This window comes from Cavia porcellus, unplaced genomic scaffold (genome assembly GCF_034190915.1).
Source record: "Cavia porcellus strain 051 isolate PalLab524CR breed Dunkin Hartley unplaced genomic scaffold, mCavPor4.1 scaffold_2, whole genome shotgun sequence".
In the NCBI taxonomy this organism is placed as follows: domain Eukaryota; kingdom Metazoa; phylum Chordata; class Mammalia; order Rodentia; family Caviidae; genus Cavia; species Cavia porcellus.
In genome coordinates, this window is record NW_026947485.1 from 25,904,879 (window position 1) to 25,924,331 (window position 19,453).

The following is a 19,453-nucleotide window of genomic DNA, read 5'->3' on the forward strand; positions in this document are numbered from 1 at the left end:
TGCCCTCTTAATTGGATTTTGCTCACCAATTAAACAAGTAACAACTATTTAAGTAAAATATTTAAGTGTTTTAGTGAAATACTTAAAATTTGTAAAAGCCATGTCCTGTGAGCCACTAAGCCATTATTCACATGTGTAACAAATAGGTTTTTGTTTGCTTTTTGCTCTTAAGTATGTGGATACCTTCATATTCTCAATACCTAGAAATACATTGTGGGGACCAGTTTCTGCCTGTTTAACCTATACATTGTTACTTTAGCTCCATTAAGAAATTGAAATTTTGATTTTTGAAAAGAGCATTTACTTTTCCTTGAAAATGACCTGTAAAAGTTACAGTAAATCTTAATTTTTAAATAGTTTATTTTCTCCAACATCTTAATTGTTTGTTCTAGCTCTGCCTTCTTCAGCAGCCTACAGTGACATCATTTTGGCTGCGGTCAGAAATCAAAAGTTAAAACTGGCTGTTACCCAGTTTCTATCAGAAGTGTGTTTGAGAGAAGAGTTATTTAAGGAAAGATTGCTGAGGGGACATTTGGTTCATGTACTCTGTATCTGCACTGTTTTATTTCAAGTTAGAGCTATAAAGACCAGTTTCTTTGGAGGTACAATTTGTGCTCTGGATTTTATCAAGGATAGATAATTGGGGAAAATCATGTAAAAATAGATTGCTGTGTTTGAAAAATGTCAAGGCATTGCTATTATGTCACTTACTGTCTCTCAGAAAAACTAACCATGAGAAATATCTTGGGATTTGTGTCAGAAAAGAAAAAAAAACCTGGCTTCCTTGAAGGATTAATAAATGTCTTCTTTCCTGATTGTGAAGAATTACTTTTCCTCTTCAACATTGGGAAGCTCAGTGTCAAATTTTGATGCTATTTGATAGCAGCTCTGTAAGTCCTTTCCGAATATGTCTTATCTAAACATATTCTAGATTTAAGTTGGCAATAGCAATAAGGCATTTGGTAAACACCTGTCTATACATTGCTAAGCTATGGCTAGTAAGCCCCTTATAATTTTATTTATTTTTCTTTTCATTAGAAAACACTGTGTGATGTCATCCTCATGGTCCAGGAGAGAAAAATACCCGCTCATCGAGTTGTCCTTGCTGCAGCCAGTCATTTTTTTAACTTAATGTTCACAAGTAAGTATCTTAAAGTAAAACCTGCCATTATTTTTCTCTGTGAGAACTAAATGAGATATAATATGTCATTTTTCCTAGTCTCTAAAGCACTGTAGAACTTAAGGGTATAGAACACTAACTGGTGAGAGGAAAAAATATCCTTCCATTAGCATTAAGGGCCTGGTGCTTTTGGTTATGAAAATACAGCTTCTACTTGAATATTCATGGTGTTTTTCTTCTTAACCTCAGATGCAAAGGCAGAGGAGAAGATATATTTCAGGACATTTAGCAGGTTATACTAAAAGAAGGTGAAGAATAAAATATAGCTGTTGTCATGGAAAGAACTTTATATTTGGAGTTGAGAACTGAGTCCCAAGTCCTGGTTCTTCTACTTAGTACAGTTTTATGATCTTAATCAAACTAAATAATGCATCTGCTTCCAGTTTTCCTTTTGGTGTTCTGGATCTCCACCAGGATATTTAGGAGGAATGAGAGCCTGGCAGGCAATAGATAACTGCATGATTATCATTGTTCCCATAGGTTTACTCCAGTCATTTTACTCCTAACAACTTAAGAATGCTGCTAAACTATGTTAAGAGTTGGGGAAAACTAAATCTTGACTCCATATTTAACATGCCCTGGAATAGTCTGGTTCCTCAGTTAAACTTGGGATGCCACTGATGCCATTACTGTTTCTCTTCATTTTAGCTAACATGCTTGAATCAAAGTCCTTTGAAGTAGAACTCAAAGATGCTGAACCTGATATTATTGAACAACTTGTGGAATTTGCTTATACTGCTAGGTAAGTTTAGAACAATCATTTCTATTTTAGAAGAGTGGGCTATGATAACAAAGTATTGTAACAAATTGTTATGCTCCAGAGTCTTCAGAACAGAAAACTATACGGATAGAATTGGAGAGTCCTGTACTATGTGAGAGTACCGTTCTACAGTAATTTTTTTAAATAAAACTTTGGGGACATTAACGTTCATTTTAACTTATTTGCAGAATATCTGTGAATAGCAACAACGTTCAGTCTTTGTTAGATGCAGCAAACCAGTATCAGATTGAACCTGTGAAGAAAATGTGTGTTGATTTTTTGAAAGAACAAGTTGATGCTTCTAATTGTCTTGGTAAGAAATACCAGATTTCTCTTTCTCTTTTTAATATCCTCAGTTTTGTTTTTTGTTTTTTGTTTTTTTTTTAAAGCATGGGATTAAGTATCGTTGCTTAATCTTAGTGACATTGTACACTAGAACATTTTCTAGGAATAACATTTAAAAGGAGCTTAAAAAGATATATATTTGTCTGGGCAGTACCAAACCCAGTAAATACTGTATCACCATTTTTCAAATTCCCTTTTAAGTGAGTTTTTATGTATCAAGGGCAAGAAAAACAGATTTCATTTATTGGTAGTATGGTATATGATAAATATCAATATGTATTTTTATTCAAGTACTCATGATATGCTAAAGTCTATTACTGATTTATAAATTGAGGTTGTGAATATACCTGCCTAAGGTTATATAGTACTTCTAGTACATTAAGGAGGAGGGATTGAAATTCACATAATCAAATTATTGAATGTTATACTACTATGCTGCTGTTCCACATTGTCAAATGTGCTGTTTTGTACTGGAAAACATGAAACTCCTTGCTTATAAATTAAGATGGTAATTAAAATGATATAGCTCTTAATTTTGAAGCTATTAATAAAATAATGTTTCATTTGATGGTGGGAGAAGCAAGTAATATATCAGAATTTTCTGGAGTGTAATATTCTTTCCACGGTGACATGATCTTCATTGACAATGAATGAACATTGAGATCTTTGTAATTACATTTTCCTGTCCTTACAAGGCTTAAAGAAAAGGGAAGAAGCTTGGAACACTAGGAAAGCAAGTAGCAAAGGAAAGTAGAATCTAGGAAATAAGAAAGGCATGGGAATATAGTCAAAACTAATTTTTTTTTAACACAAGAGCAAGTTGAGGAACACTGATGACACACAGGCACAGGCTGGGTGAGAGCTCCTGGAGATACCTGAGAACTTTGCAAGCCTCCTGTGTCTCCGCTTTGCATGCACTACTTTGTCCTGTGCGCACTCTCAACTTTAGAGCACAAAGGATAGAAACTTGGAAGGAAAAGGAAAAGGAAGGAAAGGATTTCAGAGAAGAATTAGACAACCAAAAGAATAAAAATGAGACGTTTTAGTATTCAGAAATGGAATTAGACTAGATGGAGCAAAAAGGGGAACGTGTATGCACGTGAACATACTGATAGAATTTTTTAAAGGTAGCCATGGATCTACTAAGTGTCTTAGTGTCATATGTCTTAACCACTTTCTTGTTGCTAGCACACAATACCCAACACCCACAACCTACAAGAAGAGAAGTGTATTTTGTCTCACAGCTTTAGAAGTTTCAGTCTATGTTAAACATGTTTAAATTCAGAGAATAGTGTGGGGGATGTCCTGGGTGGAGGACAGCCCATCATATTCTGGCAGCAGTGAAACAGAACAAGGGCAGGAGCCTGAGAGGGGAGATCCTTCCCCATCACATTCCCAGTGACTATGTCCCCAGCCAGGTCCTGCCTCGTAACAGCACGTCAGCTGTAATGGCCCCATCGTCTGGTCCTCTTTCAGAAGTCTCTTCTGTGAGCACATGAGGCTCTTGAGGGCCAGTCCCTTTTCTCACCTAGGTAACAGAGACAATCTGGGAAGAGACGCCATCTCTCTGGGCTGTAGTCTGGGGTTTCATTGGTCAATAAGCTTTTTATTTTAGATATTTAATTTTCCCTTTGTAAATATTCTCTCACAATGCATATAAAGGAAGCAGTTATTTTAAAGAAAGTTTTGAAAAGTATATAAAGTTTTGAGTTAGGTATATTTTCCTAACTCCCTAGGACTCTAAATTTCATAATGAACTGATAGATTTGCAAAGAAAAGTGGATAAAAAACAGGAAGTAGATGTGATGGGATAAAGTAGTGTATCCCTGGGATGAATTTCTGCTATGCCCATTTTAGTCTTTGGACTTCTGAGAACATTTTGGTGTTTTGTCCCTGGATACGTCCTGTCATCATTGTTTACACTTGGCAAGGGAGATGGTAGCTCAGCAACCAGGAAAGGAGTATGATCCTGTGGCTTAGCTTAGGATAAAGATTGCAGCTCAGGCAGTTGAGCCAAGTGCAGCATGTCAGTAACTCCGTAGAGCTGCTTCTACCTGCTTCCTGTGTAGCCCCAGTCATGGTTACTACTAGCCAGTTGGAAAACTCTTGTCTTTAATTTTCACCACCTTTCAGTTTTCCCCAAAATTCCCAACAATCTGACTTCCACAACTGCTAATGGAACGCATAGAAGCAAATTGAATTAAGCAAAAAGACTAATACAAGATTCAAGGAAATCCAGTAGTTGGGGAAACCACACACACAAAAGCCAAAATGAATTGGCTTCCTTGGGCTAATGTAAGAAATGGCCTGCTGAGTGAGGGTTTAGCTGAGTGGCGAAAGCACCTGCTTGGCAAGCACAAGGTCATGAGTTCGATGCCCAATACCAAAAAAATAAAAGAAGAAAAGAAGAAATGGCCTGCTTTATTGATAGAGAACTTAAAAATAGAAAATGATGTATCTATGATTTTCACTTTTTTACATTTAATCAAATGGAGAAATAGTACATTTCTATTATAGTAGTTTCTATTATAATAGTTCTAAAATTCAAATGAAAGATCCAACAGAGGAAAATTCCTCAAAATACAAAGCAAAAATGAAAAAAAAAAAAGCCATTTAGTGAAATAATAAAAGATAAGAGAAGCAGATACAGGCATCCTGAAGTGAAGTCAGACTTTTAGAAAGAACAGCTGAAGGAAAAGCAGGAATCAAAGATTAACAGAAGAAAACTTATTTAGGCTTAAAAAAAATGTTAGCTTCCAGACTTCATTATGAGTCTGCTAAGTAAACTAAGATTTTCTTCCCTTAAAAATCTTTGTATAGCCTGTTTTTTTAGATAAATAAAATGTTCTCATCCCCCCCACCACAAAAAAACCTCAGTGATATTTTTAATCTCCAGCTATTAAAAATTTATAGTTGGGGTAATAAAAGTCTTTTGGAATTAGATGGTGATGATGACAGCAAAGTATTGTGAATGTGCTAAATGTTATGAGTGGTAACTTGTGTGTTACATATATTTTAGCACAATAAAAAATCAAAATATTAGACTATAACAAAAAGGTCATAAATTATTTTCATCTCTTTACATATACCCCTTTTCAATGTGACTTTAGTTTCTCCCATCAAGAGAGAAACTAGAGACTGGGGTAGAGCACTTTCCTTGCATCTGCGAGGCATAGGTTCAGTGCCTAGCACTGGGAAAGGGGAAAAAAAAAAAGAGTTGGAGTCTGTTATTCCCACCTTGTACTAGGGGTGTGGCTGTGTAATTTGTTTTTTTGCCTGTGGGGCATTAGCAAATTTAATCTGAGCACCAGATTGAAAAAGGATTTTGGCCTTTTTCATTCTTCTTAGGAACCCTTCTACAGTAATGAAAGAAGATTAGAGACCATTTGGGACAGCTGACATGCAAGAGATCAACCAGATAGTTGAACAAGCCAGTCTAGACCATGCAGCTCCAGTCAGACAACCAGCTGAAAACAGAGATTACCCAAACTAGCCCAGATCAGAAGAACCACTATTTGACACATAGTTGCAAAAAATAATACATTTTTTAATCAGCAGAACATAATAGCACAAGGTTTGTAAATAATAGGGAAGAAGAAAATAATTATTTTCTAAAGCAGCCTTCATTTGGGATATTGTAAGGAAACATTGTATAATCACCTGTTTCCCTTTTAAGAAAAATATTGGAGGAAATATTAAAGCCAAGTAAGGTAAAGAGCTCAAGATTAAGATGCACTGATCAGATTTTCCCAAGATAAAGCAAATTAAATTGACCTTACTGGTTTAAACAGAAAGGAAGTATATTTAAAGCCTAATGGATAACTCCATAGAATTGCCCTGAAATCTCAGAAATCAGACTTAAAAACAATATAAATACTTGAATCACATTTCACAGAATGTTTTAGGCAGTGGCCAGAGAACTCAAATTGTTGTACAAATCCCTTGGAATGTTTATAAATATTGATCACCAGCAACAGAAAATGTGGAGGAACTAAAAAAGAAGAGACACAGACCCAACCTCCTATTTACAGTGCACAAAATTTAAAATTAACCACATAAAGATACTCACTTCCTCTTACCCTTTTTTAGCACTTGAAAATTTAGCCAAAGAACTATTTTTAGAAAAGTACAAAAAAGGATGTTGAAAATACAGGCTAGTGGAAAAATATACTACACAATAAATAAGTTTTGGAATGTAACCAAAACATTTATTAAAAGTACATTTATAGTCTTAAAATGTTTTTCAAATAAATGCATTTATTTTTATTGTTTCGTGATTAAGGATTCTGCTCAAAGAGGTGGGGGGAATAAACACTTAATGATTAATTTTTAAATTAAAATTTTTATTTGTACTTTTTTTTGTTTTGGTTTGCTTTGTTTTTTTTGGTACCAGGAATCAAATTTACAACTTTGCGCTTACTAAGCAGGCTCTGTGCCGCTGAGCTAGATCTGTGGCCCTATTTGTACATGTTTGTAAAAATATTCTTCAAAGCATAAAATGAAGAAAAAGTAAAACTAATAGATTCTAGACGTGGTCAAAAGATAAAAGCTAATTATTTTAAAGAGCATTATAAAATAGCCACATACTTAATCTGCCAAGAAAAATCAAAAAACATCAAACATGGCAACTAAAGATAGGAAAGGAAAGGATAATACCTGAAATTGTCTTCAAAAGTAGGCAAACTGACACCAGTTACCTTAAAGAATTGGAAATGTAAAAGATGTGTTCCCAAATAATGCTCTAGGCTTGATGATATTACAGATTAATTCTGCAAAGCTTCCAAGGAATAGATTGTTTATCTTACTGTACATAAATTGTTGTAACTCAGTAGAGAACATAGAAAACTTCCCATACCTTTCATTCAGCTAGGGTAGGATTACAGTAATACCAGCATTGAAAAAAGAATTTGTGTGTATGCATGTACAGACACAATAAAATTTCAGATAATTTGATTTGGAAGCATTTAAATATTTGTAAAATGCTTTTTACAAATCAAATTAAATTCCATAGTGAATTGTTTTTTAAAAAAGAATCCTTTCCTCTGTGATGCTGGAGTAATAGGAGATTGTGTGTGTGGCAAGGACTGTAAGGGCACTCTGCTTTCTCCTAACTTTTGCTGTGAAACTGTTACTGTGGATGAATGGTTTCCAGGTTCTTGTGGGCAACAAACAAAGAACTCTGTGTTACACACAACAGTATGGGACAAGCAGCAAAGTTTAATAAAGTTTAAAGGGCAGAGAGTGAGTAAGCTCCTGCCTGCAGAGCAGAAAAACAGCTTGTCTAAAGGAAAGTGGCCCAGACAAGAAGGATTCTAGGTGCTAAGTGTGCCACCTGTATAGACTGAATGTCTCCTGGTCTGGAATTTTAGGAATTTCCAAAGTGGAGCCCAAGGGTCTTTGTTCTCCTTTCTGCCTCCCTTAGGACAAAGGTTAGAGGGGATTGGCTCTGGAGCTTTGCCCAGATTCAGGCCAGTGGTCCCAAAGCCCCAATTTAACTGTCTATATTATTCCTTCCAGAGAAACCTGGACCTCAGAATCCTTTAAGGTTTGCAGAGAACAGAATGTCTGTCTTCTATAACTACTTCTGGCTGAGATGGGGTGCTGGCCCTACCTATAAGGAGACCAAGGAACTCTTGCCATGCTTAATCTTAGGGGTAAAGGATTTATACTCTGCTTCCAAGGATTTACTGATAAGCTGTAGATGTGGAGGCAGGTTTTGGTCCTTAGTTTAGCAAGTTATTGGTGGTTTAACAGCTATTCAACAACAACAACAAAAGTTGGACTAAGCAATTAAATTATATGTAGTTCAAATAGTAAGACTATGAGAAACGTTAAATAAAAGGCCTATTCTAGGAAGTAACCAGGATGCCCAGTTCTAGATTTTTGGCCAGGATACAGATGACTCAGATCATTCCTGGCAGATCTTAGAAATATGATTGCTTAGCTTTTGTGTTGTATCTCTCACTATTTAAGGCTGATTGACAGGAGAGTTAAATTCTTCTTGTGGAAACAAACATTCCTCCTTTATAGCAGCTAAGAGAGCTAGTCCTCTACAGTGTTGTGTAGCCACCACTGCTAATGAATCTAGATTTTGGAGGATGGCAGTAGTCTGGTCGAGTTCACTGGGGCTACTGGTAATAAACATTTGAGAGCTTTCAGTGATACAAAGCCAACTGGGGCATATGTACCATAGATTTACTTACATCACTGATGGACTATCAGATTGTTAGATAACTGTTGGTAATAGGAGAGGGCTATGGTTAGATTCAAGGTTTTGTGTAAGTAACAACTGCCCATTATCTCTTCTAGAGGCAGTTTTTGAGCTAAGAGGATCCCAAGAAAAACAAAAGAGGTCATTTTATAACTTGAGGCAAAGACCTCAAGTGTGAGTGGTGGCAAGAAAGTAGCAAAACTAGCTATATAACACATGTAGGGAGAGGGATCCTAATTTGAATATGAATACTTTGCCCTTTTACTTAGATGGATCAAAACAATTTACTTATCTGTATCAGCACATTGTTTAGTGTTTCTGAAAAGAACCTGGGGGTCACCTACTGTTTCAAGGGTCCTCAAGGTTTTGTGTGGTCTTCTGGTGCCTCAGCTTGTGTTCTACTTTGAAGAGGTGAATGTATCAAGTACTGAAGGATCCCTAGGAATAGAAAAAGAAGGCATCTTTGAGATCAAGAACAGAGAACCAATTATTACTGTCTTCTGGGACCTGTGCAAAGAATATTCATGAATCTGCTACTAAGGGGTAACTAGGTACCACTGCCTCTTTGATGATTCTGAGATCTTGTACTAAGTGACAGTCTCCCGATGACTTGACTGTCAGTAAGATGGTTGAATTGTATAGGGAATAACATGGAATTAGCAATCCTATAGTCAAAAATTTGTCAATAATGGGTTTACCTCTTGTCTGGCTTCTCTTTTAAGCTAATTCCACCTTCTATGAGGATATAGATCAGGACCCTTCAGCTGATTGTGGCCTTGACAGATCTTCCCAGGATGCCATCATGCTGTATATGAGGATGCTGTATATGAGGAGCTCCTGGCAGAGGAATATGGCAGAGTAGATCTAGGTTGGCCAGATCCCTGGCAACTAGGACATAGATTGCCAGAAGTTTAAATGACAGAGTGGCCCTAAGTAGAAACAGTACATCTCTTCCAGTGACAGGGTTGGGGCACTTTGCTATTATTAGGAAGGCAGTTTAGAAAAAGAAATTTCCCAACCAGCCCTTCAGAGTGGATAAAGCAAGCTGACCATTTAACTCCTTCAAGGCCTACAACAACTGAGGAACAGGATGATAACTCATCCAAATCGAGATTAGAATTAAGACGCCCCAGTATTGCAAAGAAAGGTAATTTGTTTGCCTACTACATCCAGTTACCCAAGCTCCTTGCAAGATGATGGGAATGTCCTTGTGCAGGGGCTAACCAGGCTGACTTCAGCATTGTCAGTCACTGTCCAGGCACTTTTTCCTGGCCACCATGGTACCTCCTCTGATGCCAAGGGTCTTCATCTTTGTTCAGACATGTCCAGCAAAGACTTAGTGGCTTTCTGGGGCGCTCTTTTGCTCAGTGCTCTGATCACTTACACTTGAAGCACTCAAGCTTTCATGTATCACTCTTTGGATTAGTATTTCAGTTCCTCATGGTGCTATGTGCTCATGAGCTTTACCCATTAGGGGTAGCATGCTTTTTTTTTTACCTTACTGAACTCCCATTTGTCCTCTTACTTCATCAGGTTCATTAAAAAGACTATGTAATCTGGATTAACCAATTGACTTATCCCAGTTTATAGGCTCTGTTGGAGTTGCTGGACTTTCCTTCTAATATCTGGAGCTAACTGGCTAATAAATACTGTTCCAGGGTAATTTGGCCCTCTCTAAACTCCACATTTAAATTATTGTGTTTATGGTGTGCTTCTTGAAGCTAGTGCTAGCAAGCAGCTGGATTTTCATCAGAGCCCTGACTGGCAATCTTGAGCTTATGATTCACAGGCTTGGGCATGCCCTGGTACATAGCTACTAAGATGAACTGGAGGTACAACTTTCATTTGATTTCTCCTCCCCTAGTGTTATAATCTCACCCGGGCCCTTTTTGGGACCCAGATAATGTATCACTTGGCTGCTTGCCACCAAGCATAGCTGCAGAGACCTCATCAGTAGCATATCTTGCAGCTCTTACAATCTTTCTATTATGCAGGATGAACTGGACATGTTTCCAGAACAGATCAGAAGCTATTGTTAGGGTATGGAGTCTTTCAGCAGACTTTTGGGGTCCTCAAAAGATGGCCAGTTTCTCTTTGCATTGTCAAATATCCATGATTGAAAAAGGGACTTGAACTTGGACGGTACACCTGCCACTTCCCAAAGGAGTAGAATGGTAGCAAGCTTAGATGTTGAGTTCTCTCACTCTGGACTTTTATGGTAGGCAGATCCAGACCTAGTAAGAGGTGGGTTCAGAAGGTCATCTTTATCTGCTGGGGGCACTGACTATGCATGGTGGTATGGAGGTAGCCTGAAAGGATAGTGATAGGGTTGCTGACAAGAGGAAGTCCTCATCAGCATCAGCTTTCAAGGAAAGATTAATTCTGTGGGAAAGATGAAGCTTTTGGTAGAGGCCCATGAAGGCTTGGCCACAGGTACCTCTGACCATGTTCTCCGTCTCTTCTAGGGAGTCAGGTGGAATGGATGAGATCTACCCCATTATATATTCATGGGCAAGATGAATAGGAATTTGGTCAGGGGAACCTTATAAGTCATTTCCTGATTTTGCAAACTAGTTCAGCCCCAGGACATGCTGATAAAGACAGACTCCTTGATATTAGGTCGTGAGTACCTTATACAACATCTCCTGGGTCAATCCCCACATGGAAGCCTTACAGGGCATCCTCTGAGTCAGTCTCTGACCTGTTCAGCCACAGAGTGACCTCTGGAAAAGTTGAACTCCTTGGGATTCATTTACTAGACATCTCTAGCCTCTAGTTTGGGCAGTAACACCACTTTCTTTGGACTTTTCAGGCTTCTTCTTTGGCTACAACTATCTCCCAGACAGGGAGCCCATATCTGGAATTCTCCAATTATAAAATCACTTGATGTCAGAGTATATCTAAGGGAGAGTATTAAGCACTTCCCCGCTGCAAAACCTCCATGAAACCCTGATAAACTTTTTGCACAGGCAACTCTTGAGGACCCTGGCTGACAGAGATGAGTGCCTTGGGCAACCATTCTTTAACCACAACCCATTATATGGGAAAACAAAACAGGTGGAGCTTGCTTACTTGCAGAAAGGCTGAGGAGAGTCTAGAGGGTAAGGAATTGGTAGGTGGCAGTCTTAAGAACTGGTGATAGGTCATGTCCTTTCAGAAAAAGAATCAAGCTTGGAAGGCTATCCAAACTGCTATTTGTCTAAGAGGTGGGATTTTGATTCCACTTCTGCCAGTAACCCAGGCAAGACATAGCTTTAAAATTTGAGATTCTGAGGCCGGGCATGGTGACACACCCCTGTAATCTTAGCACTCAGGAGGCTGAGGCAGGAGGACAGCCTGAAATGCATAATGAAGCTCTGTCTCAAGGAGACCAAAAAATAAATTAATAAATAATAGTAATAACTCTAAAACTTGAGATTCTGTGTAGTGCCCTCACCCCTCCATAGTCCTTGCCTTTGTGTCCATCTCCCTCCATTTTTGCTAGCTCATGCCACAGAAAGGCACAAGTTCCGTAGAAAATTAAAGCTTCACAACGGCATCATATAGCCACAGGTTATACATAATTTTAGACAGAAAAATAAACTTGAAGCCAAAGTTATCCTAATAATGGAACTAAGTAGGATGGAGGGAGGAAGAGAGCTAGTATCAAAGTAACAACCCCAGAGGCCCCAGAAGTAGCCTCAGGCAGGGATTGAGAAGCAGCCCTAGGAGCCTGGAAGATTGTAGATAGCTGAGAAAGGCTGAAGCAGCACTCTGCCTACAGACCTGTGAGACTCTTACTGGCTGTGAAAAGTTGGAGGCCTCATGCTTCCCCTGTCCCCAACATATGGGGTGGGTGCACTGGCCTCTTCTACTGTCCAGTTCTCTGCCCCTCCCTGATAACTAGTGTTGGAAAAAAATTAGGATTTGAGACAAGGAGAAAAAATAGCCTTTTGGCTGAGTTTGCTAGAGTCAAAGTCTGCCTGGTACCATGCCTCTCTTTTACTTCCTGACTGGTTCGCTAAGATGTTACCATAGGTAATGGGTTTCTGGACAGGTTTCATATTCTGTGTCCAATAATGAAGAACTATGTGGTATGGGGAAAAGCAACAAAGTTTAATAAAGTTTAAAGGGCAGAGTTAACACTCAGGCAGTTCTCATGTTGATGGAAAGGAAAAAGGTCCAGAAAATGATCCAGATAAAAAGGAAAAAAGTGCTATAGACATTGAATGCGTGATTGGTCTAGCACTCAGGCATCCAAGCATAAAATTTTAGGAAAATACAAGGCAGGCCCAGGGGTCTTTGTTACTCTTTATTTCTTCCTCCCTTAGGACAAAGGTTGAAGGGGCTTGACTCTGGGGCTTTGCCCAGGTGCAGGTGAGTGGAAGGGATATAGTCCTATATTCCCAATCATACTATCTATATTAAACTGAAAACCACTCTCAAAACATAAAGCCCATTAGTTAAAATAATATTTTGTTTACTCAAAAATCCCATGTTTCAATGTAAGAAATTTTGTAATTTGCTAAGAAGCTGTAGGGAAAACAAATACTCCAAAGACATAGCGACAGATGCTGAAGGCATTTTTAAGACTTTATTACCTGTTTTGGTTTTTTTCCCCCCTAATGATACTGGGGATTGAATTCAGGCCTTCACGCTGAGCTACATATGCAGCCCTTTGTTTATCTTTTGAAAATGAGTCTCAGTAAGTTGCCCATTTGGCCTTGATCTTGTGTTCCTTCTACCCCAACCCCCAGAGTGCTGGAATTGGCAGCCATACATTATGATACTTGGCTCGTTATCTATTGTTGATGATTTTTTTAAAATAATACAAATTTGAAACATAAAAAAATCACCTTATTCTTAGAAAAATGGCCTGCTACAAGGTCACATACAAAAGTAGTGTTTTTATGTAGAAGAAGGGTTGCTACTGTTTTTCTGTAAAAAGCTAGATGTAAATATTTAGGCTTTGGAGGCCTTATATGATCCTTGTCTTACCTTACCCATCCTCTTTTTTCCTCTTCCTTTGTTCCATTTTCCCTTGCTGGTTTTTTATTTCATTTTTGTTTTTAATAACTGTCGATGTCCGCTCCCGGCCGGCAGGAAGGACACACGACAAAGTCTGGCAGTGGACAACCTTTTCTTTTATTTTCCTTCTCCGTACAGCCTGCCCTGGGATCGCTCCCAGCCGAAGCCTCCTCTGGTCCGCTCCCCGCGGCTCCTTCCGGGCTTCGCTCCGAAGCCTCTACCGGTCCGCTCTCCGCGGCTCCTTCTGGGCTTCTACTTCCGGGCTTCTTCTTCCCCCCCAGGGGTGGCACCAGTATATATACGGATACAGTGTCCAATCATGTTAAAGTAAGCAAGGCAAGCTGATTGGCTAACATCATCAGTTGCCAGGCAGACTATATTGTTGAGCGGGTTGCTTATGCGGTAAGCAGGAAACTAACGTGCTCGATGGGAGGGGTAATCTACCTCAGGCTTTACTCTTTACTACAGGCCTCACGTCCGCCAAGTGAGGCGACCGGGCTCGGGGCTGCGGCTCCCAACATCTCCCCCTTTTTTATTTTTTATGAATGTGCGCATCGTAGCCCTTTCTGGACTGGGTGCAGAGGCTTATGCCCTATGCGTAGGCCCACCGTAGGTCCTTGGCTTAGACCCTGGTCGGCCGTCCCATGGTCTGCCAAGGCCCTGAGGCCCTCGTCCTTTTTCTAGGGCCAGGCACAAACTGGACGGAACCTGGATGCACACAAGCTTGCACTCATTTCCTCTCCGTAAAGAAATCCCCTCGGAGAGAAATTTAGACCTGGGCAGCATCTAACAGTCCAGCGGCTTACGTGCAGAATGGGGTAGGGCCTGGCTTAGGTTGAGTCGCACCGGGGGAGTACGCTCTTACCCGTCATTGACTCTCCTACCCAGCTATGTCATAATTTTTTAGAGGAGGAGTGTGGGAAGCTCACCACCCCTAGACTCGGTCGTAGGCTAGGCGAGCGAGCCATGCATATGCCTGAGGATCTTCTTGTCCATTTTGGGCTACCGCTATTTCTATTCATCTTGTTGGTTGGTCTGTGATGGATCTCCGGTAGGGCAGGTCTGATCTTCAGTCGAGGGCTTTGTCGCCCGTGTCAGTCTCTCCGGTACCCACAGTGGTTCTTGTCCCGATTCCTGTGGAAAAACACAAACCGCGCCTCGGTTCCAGCTGACCACTGGATCCGGGCCCATCTATTGTCCTGTCAGGACATCTTTCCACTTCACCCACTCTTTATGGTTGGGGGAAGGGTTGCAGTGCTCCACGGCTGGGGAGCAATTATCATTATTTAAATTTAAAAAATTGTGTGTGAATAGTGCCATGGATAATCGTGCCTTTGGGGCCAGGCCTTGGCCTACTCCCCCTTTTTGTTTTTGTAAAATTTCTTTGAGGCTTCTATGAGCCCTCTCAATGATTCCTTGACCTTGGGGATTGTATGGGATACCATGTTTTAATTGAACCTCCATCATTTTGCAGAACTCATTGAAGGCTTTGCCTATATAGGCTGGTCCATTATCAGTTTTTAATATTTTTGGTTTGCCCCATGCGGCCCAAGCCGCCAGGCAATGATTGATCACATTAGACACTTTTTCACCTGTTTCTGCTGTTGCAAATATGACGTGAGAACAGGTGTCTGTGGAAACATGAACATATTTAAGAGTCCCAAACTCCTGTATATGTGTGATGTCCATCTGCCAAACATCACCAGGGATCAAACCTCGAGGGTTTACTCCCATCGGTATGGCAGGTTTGTATGTGGCACAGGAGTCACATAGTCGCACGATATCTCGTGCATCTGCTCTGGAAACATGGAAATGGTTTGCTAGTGTCCTGGCATTGACATGAAACTTATCATGGAAGGCACGGGCTCGCTCGATTGGTGTTAGTAAGGTAAAAATCCATAACGGGCGAGTGGCAGTATCAGCAGCCGCATTCCCCTGTGCCATGGGCCCCGGCAGGGATGTATGTGCTCTTATGTGGGTGGTGAAGACCTTATGGTGTCTGTTCTGAAGCAATGTCTGGATAGACAGGAACAGCCCAGCCACTGTGGAAGTGGATCTAATTAAACCGGCAGTCTCAAGCACTTGCATAGCATTGACCACATACCTAGAATCGGAGACAATATTAATGGCTTCTGAGAACCGTTCAAGAATCATTTTAACGATCTGCAGTTCTACCACCTGAGGCTGATCAGGTTCAAATTGTATGGTAACCGGGGGCTTGCCTAGGATCACATAGGCGCCTATCCCCATCTTGGAGCCATCTGTGTATATTGTAGTTGCTGGGACTAATGGCTCAGAGGCAGTAACCTTTGGAAAAATTATAGGGTGCTGAGTGACAAATGACAAGATAGGGTCTTTAGGGTATTGATTGTTTATATCCCCATGGAAAACACATCTCAGAATGGCCCATGTATCTATGCAGGCAGCCAGGGTCTTGATCTGGCTGGCGGTATAGGGTACTCGGATGGCTTGTGGTCCTGAGCCAAAATGTTGGACAGCTCTATCATGCGCTTCAAGGGCCAATGAAGCGACTGCCTCCGGGTAATGCTCTATGACTTTTGCAGGTGAGACCTTAGGGTGTATCCACAGTAATGGTCCTTTCTGCCAAATCACCGCTGTGGGCTGTAGACTAGTCTGTAGCAAACAGACATCAAAGGGTCGCCCTGGTTCAATTTTGTGTAAGGTAGCCCCACCTAAGGCTTTTTTTACTCTCTGTAAGGCAGCTCTTGCCTCAGGAGTGAGCCTCCTGTGGGAGGCTATATCTGGGTCTCCCTTCAGAAGGTCGAACAGGGGTTTGAGATCTGAATTTGGTATATGTAAATATGGCCTAATCCAATTAATGTCTCCCAATAGTTTTTGCATGTCATTTAGGGTCCTAACGCCATCCGTCCTAATGGTGACCTTCTGTATAAGTCTGGAGGCGACACTGAGGTCCACACCTGCTGACCCAGGGGTGGCCCTTGTTGAAGGCTGCCATCCTGAGCTGTCCTGTCTCTGGGGCGGGGGCCCGCCTGTGAAGGGGGCCCCCTCTGGCCGTTTTTTGGCCCTCTAACATCTCGTCCACAAATATGGTTGCCCTGAGCATTAAAGACCGACCTACACTCCTCAGCTTTGTGTGATCCCCTCTTGCATCGCCCACAAACATATGGTTCTTCATTCCTAGGGCGAGGCCTAGCATCTGCATTGTTTGGGCAATGACGTTTAATGTGTCCTGGCTCCCCGCAGGCAAAACACCCTTTAGCCTTACATTCCCCTTCTAACCCGCGAGGTCCCCTCTGCTGTACAGCCGCGGCCAGGAGAGCAGCCACTCCCGAGTTGGAGAGCGGCCCCCCTATCTCTCTACATATCCTAATCCAGGCGTTGAGGTCCTTGTTCTTATGAGGAGCTATCGCTGCCTTGCACTCCTTTGTACATTGCTCAAAAATCAGCTGCCTTACCAGCGGTCGAGCCACTCCCGGATCAGAAAATATCTTATCGGCAGCATCTTGCATTCGGGCCACAAAGTCAACAAATGGCTCTGTGGTACCCTGAATTACTGGGAAAGAACCCTGCGACTCCTTATCGAGCGACTTAGGCTCCTGACAGCTGGTCTCTTTGGCCTCCTTGCCATTCAACTTTCCCTCGTCCTCGGAGTCAGACGACTCCGAGGCTAGAGCCCCGTCCTTCTCCTTAGCATCTTTGTTCCCCTTGACGGGCCCCTCTCGGGAGCTCCCTGACTGGGCCTGCTCAAATACCCTGCGTACTTTTGTAAGCTCTTGAGAGCTTTCTCCACAACCACCCTCGCTCTTAATGTTACTACCTAGCATGTTTCCCATTTTTTAATATGTTACTCACCGCGTGAGGCCCAAGGAATCCGCCACTTACGCGTGAGCCTGAGGGGAGTCTAAAAGCCCTGTAGGTGCGCGCCACCCAGAGCCCAGGCTTATCCCCAACTCACCTGTCTCGCAGCTCTGTACTGGAGCGTTGTCCGCTGTCACGTCTCGGGGGTGATCAGTCCCCGTGCGGACCTCCAAATGTCGATGTCCGCTCCCGGCCGGCAGGAAGGACACACGACAAAGTCTGGCAGTGGACAACCTTTTCTTTTATTTTTCTTCTCCGTACAGCCTGCCCTGGGATCGCTCCCAGCCGAAGCCTCCTCTGGTCCGCTCCCCGCGGCTCCTTCCGGGCTTCGCTCCGAAGCCTCTACCGGTCCGCTCTCCGCGGCTCCTTCTGGGCTTCTACTTCCGGGCTTCTTCTTCCCCCCCAGGGGTGGCACCAGTATATATACGGATACAGTGTCCAATCATGTTAAAGTAAGCAAGGCAAGCTGATTGGCTAACATCATCAGTTGCCAGGCAGACTATATTGTTGAGCGGGTTGCTTACGCGGTAAGCAGGAAACTAACGTGCTCGATGGGAGGGGTAATCTACCTCAGGCTTTACTCTTTACTACAGGCCTCACGTCCGCCAAGTGAGGCGACCGGGCTCGGGGCTGCGGCTCCCAACAAATAACCATTTAAAAATAGTTGAAAAAAGCCTTTTCTTCTGACCCTAGGAATACTGAAGGCTGAAATTTTGGCCCATGGATAGAGCTTTGCAGACTCTTGATGTGGAACATAAATAGCCAATTATGAGCAAAACTTCCTCCCAAACATGAAGTAAAAGAACTAGGAAAAGGATTTAGACAAGGTCTCACTAAGTCACCTAGGCTAGTTTCAAACTTGTGATCTTCCTGCTTCAGCCTCACAAAGTGCTGGGATTTCAGACGTGCACCACTATACTTTCACATGTCATGTTCTTAAACAGAGCTTCTCTGCATTGCAGAAGTCAACTGTTCCCAGTGTCATCCAAAAGTTCTGTGCAATCCTAATTAAAATTACTTCAGAATTTTAAAAGCTAATGCTTATTTCAGAATTTATTTGCAAGAGAAAATCTTAAACAGTACTCAGGAGTAGTTTAAAAAACACTGTAGGAGGCCTGTCCTACACAGTAGTAAAACTAGCCAAACTTAAGTCCAGTATTGGCATGAGAACAGATAAATTGTTGGAACAGAAAAGGACTCTCAGATTTACAAAATACAAATTTTCTGAAGTCATGCTTTATCTTTAATGTATATTTGGTTTTTCTAAAAGCAATTTTGTGTTTTTTCTTTTTCTGTGTTTAGGTATAAGTGTGCTTGCAGAGTGTCTGGATTGTCCTGAATTGAAAGCAACAGCAGATGACTTTATTCATCAGCATTTTACTGAAGTTTACAAAACCGATGAATTTCTACAACTTGATGTCAAGCGAGTAACACATCTTCTTAACCAGGACACATTGACTGTGAGAGCAGAGGATCAGGTAACTAAATTTCTCTCTCTCATTTTTTTTTTTTAAGTAAACATTTCTTTATTAATTCCTTATACCTGTTGTTTGGCTACATGGGAAGAAAAAGAATCATATTTAATGATAATGATATTATAATTGTCTTTATAGTTAGTACTATTTCAAAGGCAATTTTCAAGGAAAAAATAAGTGTGCTTATAAGGGTCAGCTGTTTGAGAGATGTGCTGCTTTGTAGAGATAAAACTGTTGGGTGCCATGTTAAGCATAACGATACCTCCCCAAAAGATGTCCACATCCTACTTCCCAAAACCTGTGTTAGCATATGTAGTACGGAGGACTTTGAGAGTGTGAGTAAGGATCTTGGGATGAGGAGATTATTCCTATGAGTCTAGTGTAATCACGGAGTCCTAAAATGTGGAAAACTGAAGCATCCTGAGAGTTAATCAGCTGCTGCTGGCTTTGAAGGTAAAGGGAGACCACAAATCAAGGAACTCAACAGCTGCAAAATGCTGCAAAAGAAAAGTCATTTGTCCTACAACTATAGCACTTCCAGGCAACTTTGCTGACACTTTGGTTTTAGCAAACTCATTTGATATTCTAACCTCCATAGTTATCAGACAAATAGCCACAAGTATAAGCTGACTGCA

General features: G+C 41.2%; 1 protein-coding gene across 3 annotated transcripts in view; it reads left to right on the top strand.

Moving 5' to 3' along the window:
* Klhl7 (kelch like family member 7) overlaps positions 1 to 19,453 on the top strand; it is a 68,676-nt gene that overhangs the window by 15,495 nt on the left and 33,728 nt on the right. For all 3 annotated transcript variants that reach the window (XM_063239389.1, XM_003467826.5, XM_063239394.1), the window contains 4 exons: positions 1,039 to 1,141; positions 1,829 to 1,922; positions 2,129 to 2,253; positions 18,646 to 18,821. In XM_063239389.1, the coding sequence (XP_063095459.1) occupies positions 1,063 to 1,141; positions 1,829 to 1,922; positions 2,129 to 2,253; positions 18,646 to 18,821 (474 nt within the window). In that variant the 5' untranslated portion in view covers positions 1,039 to 1,062. The remainder of the gene's footprint in view (positions 1 to 1,038; positions 1,142 to 1,828; positions 1,923 to 2,128; positions 2,254 to 18,645; positions 18,822 to 19,453) is intronic.